Raw genomic sequence first — 15,502 nt, 5'->3', positions numbered from 1 at the left:
GATATATGGAGCAACCTGCCCTTTTGTTTGTCAGTCTGTACGTATGCATGGTACACTTTCAAAGGGTGTAGGTTATAATGATCTACTTTTTTCATGATACCGAAGACTCTAATTTTGGTTTTACAGTCATGGCAGGGGCTTGTTGTTAACTAACATATCTGATTAGCATTAAGGCCTATCTGCACATTGCAACAGCACTGTGTAAACTAGCTTTCAACGCCCAACATGTTAAAACCAAATGTCTCACCAGTTCAGTACTGCGTTCTTGCAACAAGTTGCAGGGCCAAAGCAGACAGTAACTGGCACACAGCATTGATAATGTTGGGATAATTGTCAATGCAAACTGTTCCACTGTGTAAACAAGCCTAGCAAATGTACCACAGGATTATTTTATGAAAGTGGGATGTTGCTTGGGTCCTACTGTGTGTCTGTGTTTAAGTTGTACTGATGATTGATGTTCTTATCTAGAAAGTGTCAATTAATATGTACACTATGACAGTGGCGGCTATGGCCAAAATGTTTGGGTGTTCACACCTCAGATGCAGGTGAGGGGGTGGGGTCCAGGGGGCCAACCTCAGTGGTAAAAGTACTGTCCAGTAGATCTGTTTCTTGTTGGAAGCGATACAGAAAGTTTGCACTGCGATGTCTTATCATGGCAGATTTCTCAATTACTTTATTATTTAAATTAAAGTTGTCCCTGAATCTAAATCAAAACAAGTTCAAAGACCAAGAACAGGAAAAAATAACACCTTAAATGGAGTCACAATTACATTATTGCCAAACACAGCAAAATATTACTGAGCTTAAGTTAAAGCACTGCTGAAGTTGAACAAGTAAGACAAATAACATTAATTTAAAGTTAATATTTAAACAGTTTAAACGTTTTCTGTCTATATGCAAAGTAACACACCATGCAGACTGAGAAGAAACAAAGTCGTACTGCTCGTGTTTATAGTCTTTGTTGCTTGGCACGTGCACTGATCAGCGTGTTCGTTACCAGGCTGCGCTCCATCCTTACGTTTTTAAGGCAATCATAGCCAGTCCTGGCTGACAGCTGGCTGCTACTGCACATGTGCACGGCGGATTTGGGTGCTCGTATTTCTCAGTGAGCACAGCCTGGCTTCAGCCCATTAAACAGATGGGTTGAATGACATTGTTGATTTACCAGTGTCACATGAAAGGGGGGGAAATGAAACGCACATCACCCAGAAGAGGGGAAGCGCAATTCTTTAATAAGAGACTATGATTTATGTGTCGTCAACAACAACTGGAAGAAATGCCTCCCCAGAATCTGGCCCACTCGAGCTCTCTAGCAAGGTGCAAAACACACAACAGTGGCTGATTGGTAAATAACTTTGTCTGGACTCCTCGTCGAGCGGTTTTTTTTTTTTTTTGTAAAGCAGTTTATTGACTAGACGCGCTCCACTCAAGTCCTGGCCGCAGCATGCTGATGTAATGAGTTTGCACGCTGATTTATGAGACCACTCTAGTGCTTCTCTGACAGTCGGTGATAAAAAATGACACTCGGGGGATTCTTTAGGTTAGAGTAAACATTTGAGCTGGAGCTTGCCTGTAAATGTGTGCAGGGAGAGTGGGGTTACACTTGTGTCATTTTACTGACAAAAACAGTTGGCTCTGCTGTCTGTGTTGCCAGAGAAAACAAAACAAGATACTAGATGGGACTGTTTTTATTAATAAAAAGTGGTGCATGCAAATATATATTTTACTACAGAATGTGCAAAAAAGAATTACAATTAAAATACATTCTTGGGCAGAAATTTGTATTTTATGAAAATGTGACAATGTGGTGACCATACTGTCTGTGTTTACACTTCCATGCTAAAAATAAGTAAATAAGTTAGCAAACCACACTAACCCTTACTTCTCCTAAGCTAACCTATTTGGCCAAAATTCACATCTTATTGTCCTTCAAACTATTAAAAAAAAACAAACATTGGGAGAGGCTTCTAGTCTGAAAGTTATTTTTAATATTAGTACATTTAATACAAATAATAATAATACAACAATCACCAAATAACAGTGTAATAACCACAAATAAAGCAGCAATGAAAGGAGGAGCCAAACAGAAAATAAGACTTATAACCCTAATATCTTGTTTAATTTAGTTTTATACAATGATACTGAAACAGCAGCTCTTCTGTTTGTTTTTTAATAAGTACACATCCTTCTTCTGAACCACTGTCACAGAAGCCTCTCTCTTCTGGTGTTCATTTCTCAGAGTGCTTTGCAGTGGTCTCCTTGACGGTTGTGAGGGAGTGGTTCTCTTTTGGTTTTCCAAGGTGGCCACAGCTGCATATGATAGGACATGGGGGCGGCTTGGATGAGATGCTTTGATGTCAGGATCTTTTGTCTGGGTACAAAGAGCCCTGATTGAACGTGTTCATTTGATTCTATTAAGGGTTAATTGTGGTGGAGGCATTAAGCTTTGATCAGTTGCTATTGTGTGACCTTGCTTGATGTCACCAATATCACTGCTCACCTTGGTGGTCCATGACTGGCCTCCACAGTTGAGGTTCCTTGTGTAACAGTTTTTTTTTTTTTTTCAGGTAACGCTTTATTTGAACTTTGTGCATAACTCTGAGATAAGCAGAAATAATTATATTTTATATCACAGGAAATTCAGTTGTGTGTATTAGGGTGTGTTCACACTGGGTTTGGTACAGACAATAGGTGGTCTCGGTAGGTTTAACAAATGTTTAATGTTAAAATGTTTAAATGTTTAAAAAGTCTGGTCTGCTTGCTAAATGTCAGTGTGAACAACTTCTGGACTTGGTCCTTTTGCACACAGGAAACAAACTTTACCTGACTCAGAAGTAAACATTTTGCAAGTAGTTGAGTTCATATACTGACTCATATACTGTTATGTTTACCGTGTCAGTGAATTGAAGAAAACTAGTTTTTCACTGTGGAAATCTTGACAGTGGGAGAAACTGAAGCTCTGACAGAAATTTGGTCAGACACCAAAATCCAAGCCGAACTAGGCAAAACTCACAAAAATAGTCAAATATATTTAGTCTTTTCTTAAATTACTTTGTTTAATGCCAATAGTAGAACCGTGCAGAAATGCGTAAACTGCATTATTCTCCTACTGTAGGCATTCAAGAAATGTTAATTAAGTTAGCGAAGTGCCTCCCCAGTGCTTTCTTCCACAGCAATATGAAATAATTTAAATCATGCTATATTAAAAACCAGAGCAATACATCAATAGCTGCCATCTTTCAATATGCCTTGCAGGATATTGTAAACATCTGGTTCACACACCATATAAACGAGCTAAGTTCATTTGAAAACTGCATTGTGAACACAAATGGACTCGGTCATGAAAAAAAAGGAAAAAGACAAAAAAAAACTAAGTTTAGTTCACATCCAAACAAACTCGGTCCCTTTGCACACAGATAAGTGTAAACAGCAAGCACATTGATACGTTATTTCAAATGAAACTAACCAGACAGAGTCTGTTTGAAACGGACCCAATGTGAATGCATCCATAGAGTAAAAAAATGTTCTGTTATTCTAAAGATGGCAGTCACTGTAATGAAAAAAGGTTTTCGAAGAACTTATTTCCATATTGGGTGTTCACTTTGCATACTGTTACAAGTTAATTGCTATTCTATTTGTTTCCCATTAATGAAAAAAAATGATCTGCATGCTTTTCTAATGTTTCAAGAATAACCCAAAAGTCACAGTACCTATTGCTCTCTTTTGCTACTCAATATAGCTTCTTTGAAATTCAAACAGTTTAGCCCTAAACCAGTCTGTGTGTGGTCATTCTTTTTATTAGTAGTTGCTCTTCTGGCTTTGACTTTGTACAATCTTGTTAAAACAAACTGGCAATCAAAGGACTGGGAAGTGACTGCTTCTACATCGAGGCACTGACCTAAAGGAAAGTAGCAGAAGTCGTTAGTTTTGAACCTGTATTACTGTTGACTTTGATCTCAGCAAGAGATTGTGTCACGTGCTGAGCTCCAAATTATAGCACAGTTTCACAGAAGGGCTATGTGGCTGGAACCTGGAGATACATTTGGGGTATTAATACAGGCTGTTAATTTGGAGATGACAGCAGAATTAATTAAGTAGAACCATGACATCATCCAGATATTCATCATCAACATGTTGCATCTATGTTTTCATTATTTGCAGAAAATGTGCCGTGCAGGACAGTATCAGAAATATTTGTTTCTTCTTACATTGCTGGCTGTTCAATCTTGCTGAAATGCTGTCTACTAAGTTTATTTTAGAATTGTTGTTTTTCAGTGCCATTATTTTTCCTATATTGTAATAGCCGCCTGTCGTTTTAAGTGGAGTTTTCTTTCCTAGACCTCTATATGGGTCTGAAGTTTTGAGATGTGCAATGCTTACACATAAAGAAGGTCTTTTTTATCACAGACTTAATTAATCTATTGGTGAAAATGTATAGTTTATCAGATTATACCTGGAGAAGGCAGTTATGGTGTTTGGTGATGGGCACGATCAGTGCATAACAGTCTACGTTTTGGCTGTAGGTATGTAGCTGTATTTGGATATATGCACATAGTATAAACTGCCTGACAACATTAGGACTTACACCTGGAATCGGCTTGGACCACCCCTTGCCCTGATCACAGCCTTGACACAACATGTCATAAACTCAACATTGTGCTAGGAGGTGTCTCGAGTGATGCTCATTTACTTAGTCATTGGTATTTCAGAACTGACAAGCCTCTGTAAACATCTTCCCCCTCTGTTCGCCCCTGCTTTGGCCACATCTGTCTCTCTTGGTGACCATTTTTCCCTTGTTTTGCCATTGCTGGTGCGTTGTAATGGCGATGTTTTGGAGCAGCCTGGTAGTATGATTGTCCATAGTGGCACCTGCAAGATGTGCACCCACTATCATGCCTCTTTAAATGCTATTAGAGCTTTCCCCCATTATGGAAGCCTATTTGCAGTTGTGCTGTTCCCACATATGTAAAGTGTTGCAGGGATCACATCCCATGATCAACACAATTTGCATATAATTCAGGCTGATGCCAAAACCGATCGGGAAGACGAGTCCTAATAAAGCCTCAGTGCTTATAAAGACCCGAGTTTGTCCTTGCTTTGTACAGTTTTAGGGTTATGTAATTACAGACCTTCATGTTGGGTAAACTGATACTAAACAAGCCAGCTGTTTGGTTTAGATACGGTTTAGTCTGTTGAAGTGTGTGTCTGTGTCTGTTTGTGTAATTAACTGTAAAACAGAACTATGCTACTATTGAAATGGCCTGAAGCCAAAATACTGAGCCAAATACCTATTGAGACTTCCTGTCTTTTTTTGTATCGCATTTTCACAACACTGTGTACTTACCATTTTTGATCGAAAAGATACAAGGCTGTGGGCATGAATTACAGTACCTGGTGTACTTTCAACATCCTGTCCTTAAGTGTGTGGTTCAGACTTCCGTTAGATAAGAGACATGTTCTGCATGCATCTCTAATCTGCCTTTTCTGTTTAGGTCTCTTCAGTAATTGAAACAAATCAGGTAATGTTTATGGTATGTGGAATGGAGAGCCCTTGTGCAACTTTGTACAAGACAGGGACTTTTTGGTAACTTGCTAACTATTACTGACCTTTTAAAATCATCTAACGGTTGAATATGATTGAACTGTTACAAAGATATCTAGTTGAGGTTCAACAGGGTCTGATTGGGCTATTTAATCACGAACTGGGCAAGGGAGAACATACCAAGAATAGATTTTAAAACAATTGTGTTGTCCATTGAGAAAACAAGTTTTGGACAGTTTTTAAAGAGATTTATCTTCATTTTTAAATGTAGTGCAACATAAAGGCAATTGGCTAAGAATCAAAAAGTAAAATGTTTCATATTTCCCTTAAAGTTTTGGTGTTTTTATGTCATTCTGAGTGGTTTTGGGTTCTGTTTCTCCAATACTGAATTACCATTTTCCTCTAAATCTGCCTTTCGAACTTTGAAATCAGCCTTTGTCTGGGGCACCCAAAGTGTCAGGACTGTTTAAATCATGTGACTATTTAACTTTGTCAATCCCACCTACTCTCTCAGTGTACATAAGTCACAATGGCACATTATTTGACTGGAATAAGCAAGGCCATTTAGTCCCAGCATTTAGGCTTCTCCAAGCAAGCTTAAAGCAACTGATAGCTAGGTAAAGGCAGAATTATAGAACAATGATACAACTCAATACCTGAGCTACAGAACCCAGATCCACTCAGATCGATTTGCAAACAGCATAACATTTAAGAGGAATGGAAACAATTCCAATGACATTTGAATCTACTTACTATCGTGGTCACTCACCACTATAACTAGTTTCCAAAGTAGTTCAAAATGATAACCTTATGTAAAGATCAGAGGCAAATCATTAATTTCAGGTTAGCAACATGTTGAAATTTGCTGCACGCTGACCTTGTTGGTCTATTTGAAACAGGGCTTTTGTATGCAGTATTGTTCAGATTGCTCTTCTGCATTTGCTGATCTTGTCTGTCAGTCAGTATCTCTTATCAGTGTGTGCTGTGAGATGAAGCTAAACAGGAATAGATGAGAGGTCAGCATTATTATTATTATTATTATTATTATTATTATATTATTATTATTATTATTACCCAGTGATACCTCATTATTAAGACCAGCCTTAATATTTTAAATTTATTGAAATGTTTAACCTTTTTCTCCTGATATTATTTTGGTTTTCTGGTATGTTAATTTACTGTTTCAGTCATTTAAAACAAAAATCAAATTAAAATGGTTTGTTTAAAAAAATACAGTTGGCAATCTTTAGAGAGGTTAGCAAATAAAGGTTTGATGCATCTGGGACTTCAAATGGTGGCCTTAATATTGAAGTTGTCTTTACTTTGCGGTCAACAGGAGCAAATTGGAGAAAAGGACCAAAAAAGTTAACACTTTTTAAAAAGTGGCTAGAAAGCAAGGTTTTAATGTTTTCTCATCATGATGTTAAATGTTAACATGCCAACTTGTTTTGCTTTCGGGTAAAGTAGAGCAAACACATTTATGTGGGGGTAAAATTGCTAATTTGATTTAATATCTACTTGATTGTCAAATAACATGATCCTTTAAAAGGAGACTATACTAAATCCTAAAACATACTTGGTAAATTCATTTTTTTCTGACTGTAACTGAATTTAAGTAAATTTTAATGTTTCTAAACTTGATCACCTCCTCATTTGGTCCTTAGAAAAACACACTTGGGAATCAGTTACATTTCAACCTTGTGACAGTTGTCAGATAAGAGCTTTGCAGAGACTCGAGTCGAGGAAGAAAGATTACTGAAGCTGCACTCAGCCTTCTTGGATCACCTGATCCCCCCTGAGAAAACTACAGTACCTTTAAATAAAGTTCAACCTCTGGGCAAAAAGATACAAAAACAACAGAGCCTCAGTCAATCCAGAGATTAAAATGGTGCTTGCCATCAATCCACACGTTTTGTGGTATAGCTTATTTATTTGACAAGGCATTCAAGTAATAGTGACCCCAACATCAAATGCAAAAAGCCTTACAAATCCCTGTGTCAATATTACAAGAATTAAAAAGAGTAGCGCACTGAGTGCTTTTCTACACTAGCCTGTCATTCTATCGGATGTCTTTTGTATTAAAGAGTTTGCTGTCAGAACTGCACAGTATAAATCTTTTGTAACTGTCACCTTTCTAATACCAGCTCAAGTAATACTTGAGATTCTGGTTATGCTGTGAACTTACACTTCTAGCTTGTTGTATATGTGTGTTTGAAAGATGCAGGACCTACTCATAGACCTTGAGAGTACTACATTTTCCAAAATCCTAATACAGTGAAACCTCCATATTAAGGCTTGTGAAGGGACTACTAATAGGGGGTGGCCTTATTAATTAACGTACATAGGATTTCTTTTATCAACTTTATACCAGTTTAGACAATGTATTAACTTTATTCAACAGTTCTAGGTGTTATTATATACTTGTTTTATGCAAACTGTTCTAATTTACAGTTTTCATCTAAATAAAAGGGGTAAATGACATATGATCAGGCATCCAAGTCGTCAGTTATTTGTTTGCAGCATATTGGTCTTATTAAAGAGGGAATTTAAACTAGGTTTGATACTGCAGATGGTGGCCTTAATACTGAATACAGAGGCTTTAATATTGAAGTTGACTTTTATATTGATGTCAAATTGGGACTGTAAAAAACTGTAACTGTAAGGTGTTTTTTTGTATTATTATTTTTTATTGAAGTGGCCTTAAAGCTAGGTACTTTATACAGTAACTCCTTCAGACAAGGTGATTCGTTGTTTCATGTTAACAGTTCTACAGATTTTCAGTATTTAGAAAACTATTCAGGCACAGTTAAACAGGACAGAGTCACTTGCGATCTAGTATGGCTGCTTGCTTAGGTTATTATTATTATTTATTTAGCAGACACTTTATCTGAGGCGACTTAGAGACTAGGGTATGTGAACTATGCACCAGCTGCAGAGTTACTTACAACGGTCGACCCGTAAGATGGAGCACAAGGAGGTTAAGTGACTTTCTCAGGGTCACACAATGAGTCAGTGGCTGAGCTGGGATTTGAACCAGGGACCTCCTATTTACAGGCCCTTTTCTTTAACCACTGGTTTCAGCAAGTAAGGCGATCGGTAAGACAGCAGAACACCCATTCTTCCTTTTTGTTAAAACAAAATGTATGTATTGCCCTTTAAAAAAATGAAAGAAAGAAATGTGTAATTGATGGAAGTATATAATTCAGTTCTGAAGATTCTGGTGTTTAATGTAAGTCTTTGGCAAAACAGAAGCTGATTTCACCTTCTCAGTGTGAGAGCTTTTAACCTGAAAAAAACTGTAAAAAAATATTGAGCTAGAACACGCTATCTCAATATGCTTTGCTGTGATTGATGCAGGTACTTGTAGTCAGATGAGCGGAGGAGCAATATTCCAGAGGAATGCTTTAGTCTCATGTTTCCTACATAATGCTGGCTGGGGTTTTGAAAGCCCTGCAGACTTCAGGAAGTACTTTGTGAAGTCGGGCCAGATTGTTGCCATGTCTGAAGGAACAGTGTAGACGTGCTCCTTGGTGATTGTGACAGGCAGGATACAGCCACGACCGTGTGGGCAGCTGATAAGAACATTTTTCAATGGGAATGTCTCAATTGAATGGCCACGGGGCTGACGAGCGTACTTTCACAAAGCAAGCACTGAAGTCCATTGGCAACCAGTGTTGAACTGTACAGGAATAAAAAACTTAAACAACTTTAAACACTGCCTTACAGGAGGTCCCCTGCAACTTTAAGAACAGGCATTTTATATGTTTCCACAATTATAAAACACTCAAGGATACAATATGTAGTAATACTAAAGTAAAGTTCTAAATTCTTTGACAAGCATTTTGACTACAAGTCTTCCAAAGTATCTTTAGTTAAAGTTGATTGAAACTGTGTTGACTTGAAAAAGACTTAAAGCATAACATTGAAGAAATGGTATTTTAGCATTAGTACATTATATATTTAAAGTCTTATAAAATATCAACTGTTTTTCCTGTAACATGTTATCAGTATATCAAAAGCAACATTTGTATTAACTCCTCAGCTACTATAGCACTTTAAGAAGCCATTTATAGCATCCAATTAATACTTGATCCCAATGAATCATCAGCCACAACAGGGCTCGGCAACCGCCAACCACTCCCTGTGTGAAACGGTGCCTTCTACCCTCTGTCCTCAGTCTGTCTCCTCTCAACTCCCAAATGTGCCCATTGGTCCTGGTCTCGAAGTGTGTGTTATAAAGGTAATAGAGCACTCAAACATGTCTACAGCCTGCAGCGAGAGTACCTGAACAAATGTGGTATTTCTTACATCAGCAGGGGGCAGAGTGCAGGCGTGCCATCTGTACTTTAAGAGAAGACATGTTTGGAGCTTTATTGAGGCCACTGGGGTGCTTTGAACTTCTAAGATTACAGGCTAATGTTTACACTCTTATGTGCCAGCTGTACTTAGAAAGAAAATATGTTTAGGGCCCTAAAGGCCAGCGACGCTTTAAACTTCTATGTACATGAATATGTCATTGGCATGTTACATAAAATCTGCACTTCCATCAGATGTTAACCACCTAAATCTGACAAGCCTTGAAACACCCACATTGGCTGTATTGGGTAGGTCGCTACAGGGGTTATGTAGTTGTTTAGAGGTCATACTGGTATGTTAGGGGGCTTCCCCTTTTCAACTCCGCAGCTATCTAAAGGAAAGCTTTAGAATTGAAGATAACATAAACCTTGGTTACAAGTTTAAACAGTTTATGCTTAGAACTTCCTTAGAATGAGTGAGGTTGGAACGATGTGATGTCGAGAAGTCACTGTTTACACAGTTGTAGTATTATTAGCAGGTTTCCTTGCTGGTTAAATTGTGTGTAGATGTATTGGTTCCAAGCAAGTCTTTAATGCTGTCTCTTTGTCTTGACTGCAAACATCATCTCTGTCTTAAACAGTAGCGTTGCTTTTTCATAAGTTTCATTTCTCTATGGCAATATAATTTGGATTACCTCCAGCCCGTGTAAGAAATATTATTAAACCCTTGGACTGAAACTTGCAACCTTAACACAGTGTCACATGATCCAAAATATTTTGTGCTATTGCCCACAAATCGGTAAGTGCAAATTATAGAAACAGATGGACTGGGCATCTTAATGTACTCACAGATTCTGAAGTGCTTTTGACCGTTTTTCACAAACACTGTTTGGCGCTAAGGTAGCATTAGGTAGTGTAAAATCTGTGCTTAGCAGGGTCTATGAAACCAACTTTTTCAAACTTGTTTTCTCACTTGTACAGATGCCTCCATATATCCTAGCTATTACATGCATGGAATAGTTTACCTGGTGTAAAACACTGGGATCAATTTAGATAATGTCCTGGTGTCTTATGTTGTGTTAGCGAAGGGATTATCCTTGATGGGTCGAACAGTCATTTTCTGCTTCATCTCTAAATTAATTTTATTTCTCATTAGATCACACATATGGACCAGAAGCTGAACCACATTGCCGATGTGCTGAACTGCCTGGCCTCTGGTCTTCAGAGTCAGCCTGCCCGACCAGCAGTGCGAAGCGGAGCCATACAGTCCGAATTCCTCTCCAGCAGCAACATCTTGCCTACCTACGAGCAGCTGTCCATCCCCAGGAAGAACAAGGACCACAGCTCCTGAGTGCCTCCCCCCGCATGCTCGACTGTGAATACTGTTTGAAATTCAAGCCTTCAGAGTTAAACTGAGACTTGAAGACCATTAGGATATAAATACATTTTATCATAAAAACTTGAATAGAAGATTGTATTCTCACAAGGTGGAAATTACATCATTATTAAAATCTAAAAGCAGGCTCTCTCAAGTGAGATGTACTGTGTTTTAGAAATAAAAAAAATTGTCAGACAGATAATAATAATGACTTGCCGTATATCTACGTGTGTGTGTGTGTCTATATATATATATATATATATATATATATATATATATATATATATATATATATATATATATTTTTATTTTTTAAAGTCTAAATTTAAAGTTTTTTTTTTTATTCTGCTTAATGGATGTATTTTTCTTGTTTAGATTCACTTTTGTCCTCAATGTAAACATGTAACTTCAAAGAACAGCTAGTAAACCAGAGTGTGACTAATAACCTATCCCCCTGCAACACTATATTAAAAACATGTTATGTGCAGGTACATCGACCAGAGACAGTGTTGCAGTGGGACAGGCTAATGGCTGTACTCTGCAATAAAACATACTTCTGAAATTCCTACTGATGCTACATTGAGGCATTAAAATTCACCAGCATGAAAAAAAATTCAGTCTAAGCAAGAAGATAACTAACATTTCGCACCAATACCAAGATGGTATTTTAGTTGAGAAAAGCAGTATCGTGCATATCTATGTGTCCCTCACCTCGAAACTGGACACACTCATTTAAGAAACTGGACAATGTTTAACTAAAAAACACTCTTACATTTTTAACTTCTTAAAGCACAGAAACTGATTTTAATAGAGAAAAGTAACAGTTATTGTTTTATGAAATACTGTCAGTTTTGTCTCACCTATAAAACAATTTTATTTTCTAGCATTTATTTAAGGATATTGACACATTTAATGTCCTCTGTACTAGCATTGTAAATTGTATCAAACTTACCAAAAAGGAACTGTAGTATTTCTGACACAGTGAATGATACCCATAATACAGTATCAGTAAAAAGAAACATAATATAAAAAAAGACCTTATTTAACCATTTATAATAATTTTGAAAACAATTGCCAGTTTATTTATTAGTATTGAGCCTAGACAGGTCTCCAATCACAAGCTAGCAGTCTTTTCCTTTAGCTACAGTAACAGTGTACATTGCATTGTGAAGCCTTTAATCTAAAATGTATTCAGATAAGATTTAATCTTTTTTTTTTTTTCTTATAGCCAAGTGCCTTGTGAGGTTTCCTGAGAGAAGAAACCGAAACATTCATGTAATTTTGCATATACTGTGCCTGTTCTTTTTGCAGTGCTAGTTACCCCCTGGTGCTTTTGATGCCAAAAGTTCTTTGATACCAAAGGTGATTTTACAATAAAGTTACAAACCAAATGCTACAGTAATTCAAGTAGTATGTATTTTAAAAAGTTTAACTGGTACATGTAAGAGTGCAGCAGCCAAAAGACAATATCTGCAATGCTGTAAATATAACCCAGAGTTTTTCCCTACCCATTTTTATACTGATATATTCACCACAACAAGTTTGACACTGCCAAGTTGGTTAGATAGATACCAGAGTATTTTATCTGCATGTTTTTGTCCTCTTCTACTGGAGAATGGCCGGTTTTGTGTCGATACCTTGTTGAACTGGATCTGATGTGTCATGATCTATACTGTATTGTAAGTTATCATTACTTTGAGGGTGTATGAGTATGATATCTCCGCTTTGTAAAGATACAACGCTGTGCTTCCAGCCTGAACCTGGTAGTCCTGACAGAGGAACTTTGTCATCCATAACTTCAAAACTTTCTGTCAGAATTGAAGTAAAACTAGAAGAAACAAAAGTCAGGTAGAAGACACTAGCTGAAATGTTTCTCTACTTGATTTAGTTTCTTATAGTTTTGCCTGACAATAAGAAATTACTGTCACGGATTTGTTATATATACCAGTACAAATATATTATATTTTATGTAGGTCAGACTTTTAGAAACAAATCACACATATATGTATGTGAGACGTGATGTACTTTTTCTTTGTATTTTGACTAGCATGCATTACTGGTATTTAAAATAATAATAATAATAATAATAATAATAATAATAGTAATAATGCATTCCGTTTAGGTACTGTTGGGTCGCAATTAGATAAGTTAGCTTTATTTACTGGTTAATTGAAGACACTGGACATTTTTTTTTTAACTTAAACGTGCCAAAAGCTAACCACAAGACAAACGCACTGGTCAACAAAATGCGCTCTACATGCTTGAACTGTACCATACACCCTTACAATCTCAAAGGGTCTTCAGGTTTATTTTTATTATGACACAGGGTTATGGGCAATTTCTGTATAAATCATGCTGATTTTGTAATGATTTTTCTCTTTGATACCTAAAGTGTATTGTTTGTGTGTAATTTCATTTCTGACTCAATAAATCAGACCTCACATTTGAACCAGCTTCTGTATTATTATCATAACCTTAACTTTGGTACAGAATCTGTAATGGGATATAAGTAAATGCACTCAAAAGCAGATATGAGTTGTCCACCAAGCGGCTCTAAGATGATAAACCCTTGTGATTTATTGCTGTGTTCATTTTATTTTTTGCCTTTTAACAAGAGAGTCCGTCATTAACAATGACTTTGTTTTACTGCACTTAACTAGGGTTGCTACTTTTCAATATTAAACAGTAAAGCTCGTTAAACGTCAAATTCCCCAAAAATGAGAGTTTGACTGAAATAAATGTATATAGGATAAATGTCGCTATTTTTTATTTTCATACCAAAAATAGCAATTTAGAACATAAGAACATAAGAACATAAGAAAGTTTACAAACGAGAGGAGGCCATTCGGCCCATCTTGCTCGTTTGGTTGTTAGTAGCTTATTGATCCCAAAAATCTCATCAAGCAGCTTCTTGAAGGATCCCAGGGTGTCAGCTTCAACAACATTACTGGGGAGTTGATTCCAGACCCTCACAATTCTCTGTGTAAAAAAGTGTCTCCTATTTTCTGTTCTGAATGCCCCTTTTTCTAAACTCCATTTGTGACCCCTGGTCCTTGTTTATTTTTTCAGGCTGAAAAAGTCCCTTGCGTCGACACTGTCAATACCTTTTAGAATTTTGAATGCTTGAATTAGGTCGCCACGTAGTCTTCTTTGTTCAAGACTGAACAGATTCAATTCTTTTAGCCTGTCTGCATATGACATGCCTTTTAAGCCCGGAATAATTCTGGTCGCTCTTCTTTGCACTCTTTCTAGAGCAGCAATATCTTTTTTATAGCGAGGTGACCAGAACTGCACACAATATTCAAGATGAGGTCTTACAAGTGCATTGTACAGTTTTAACATTACTTCCCTTGATTTAAATTCAACACTTTTCACAATGTATCCGAGTATCTTGTTAGCCTTTTTTATAGCTTCCCCACATTGCCTAGATGAAGACATTTCTGAGTCAACAAAAACTCCTAGGTCTTTTTCATAGATTCCTTCTCCAATTTCAATATCTCCCATATGATATTTATAATGTACATTTTTATTTCCTGCGTGCAGTACCTTACACTTTTCTCTATTAAATGTCATTTGCCATGTATCTGCCCAGTTCTGAATCTTGTCTAGATCATTTTGAATGACCTTTGCTGCTGCAACAGTGTTTGCCACTCCTCCTACTTTTGTGTCATCTGCAAATTTAACAAGTTTGCTTGTCATCTACAGTTTGTTTAGTTTTTATACTGTCTGTCCCGTCTCCGTTCCACTCTGAATGGCTAGAGGTCGCTGTCAATCTTCTCAGTGATCTTTTAATATAATTTCACTGTCACTATCATTTCACCCAGTTCTGACAGATCTTGTTGACTGAAGCAGCACCAGAATGCTCTCATTCGTTTAAATGACTGTCAATCATTGAAGCACTTTCATATGCCATCTAAAGCGTCTGTCTTTCAAAGCACTTACTTTTGAAATTAGCAGGTTAAGGTGTATGTAAGATTTTGCTAGGTATACTGTGACACTTACTAGTTTGATTTGAAAATAGAGCGCAAGAGGAAAACACTTAATGAGTATTGTGCACAATCCCCTGACCGACCTCTCTGCGGCAGGACGAAGCGGGCCCATCTGCCTTATTTTCCAGTGACTCCAGCTATGCTGAAGAATAAATGCAAGTTAGTTCTGTTCAACTATCTAATGTTTTGTTCTGCCCATTTTATTTTTAGTCAAATGTATGCTTTGAAAGTCTGTGTAGTACACTTTTATATGTTGTGTTTTCCATGGTTTATTTGAGACAATTCTTTTAATTTGTGT

The 15,502-nt window shown here is 37.0% G+C and overlaps 1 protein-coding gene across 3 annotated transcripts in view; it reads left to right on the top strand.

The window, feature by feature from the left end:
* Nucleotides 1–11,448, top strand: part of LOC121329608 (potassium voltage-gated channel subfamily KQT member 1-like) — a 340,345-nt gene extending 328,897 nt beyond the window's left edge. For all 3 annotated transcript variants that reach the window (XM_041275273.1, XM_041275275.1, XM_041275274.1), the window contains one exon: nucleotides 10,994–11,448. In XM_041275273.1, the coding sequence (XP_041131207.1) occupies nucleotides 10,994–11,188 (195 nt within the window). In that variant the 3' untranslated portion in view covers nucleotides 11,189–11,448. The remainder of the gene's footprint in view (nucleotides 1–10,993) is intronic.
* The last annotated feature ends 4,054 nt before the right edge of the window (nucleotides 11,449–15,502 follow it).

Source organism: Polyodon spathula, chromosome 17 (assembly GCF_017654505.1).
Source record: "Polyodon spathula isolate WHYD16114869_AA chromosome 17, ASM1765450v1, whole genome shotgun sequence".
NCBI lineage: Eukaryota > Metazoa > Chordata > Actinopteri > Acipenseriformes > Polyodontidae > Polyodon > Polyodon spathula.
The sequence above is the reverse complement of the archived record's forward strand: the minus strand, read 5'-3'. Positions and strand labels throughout refer to the sequence as shown.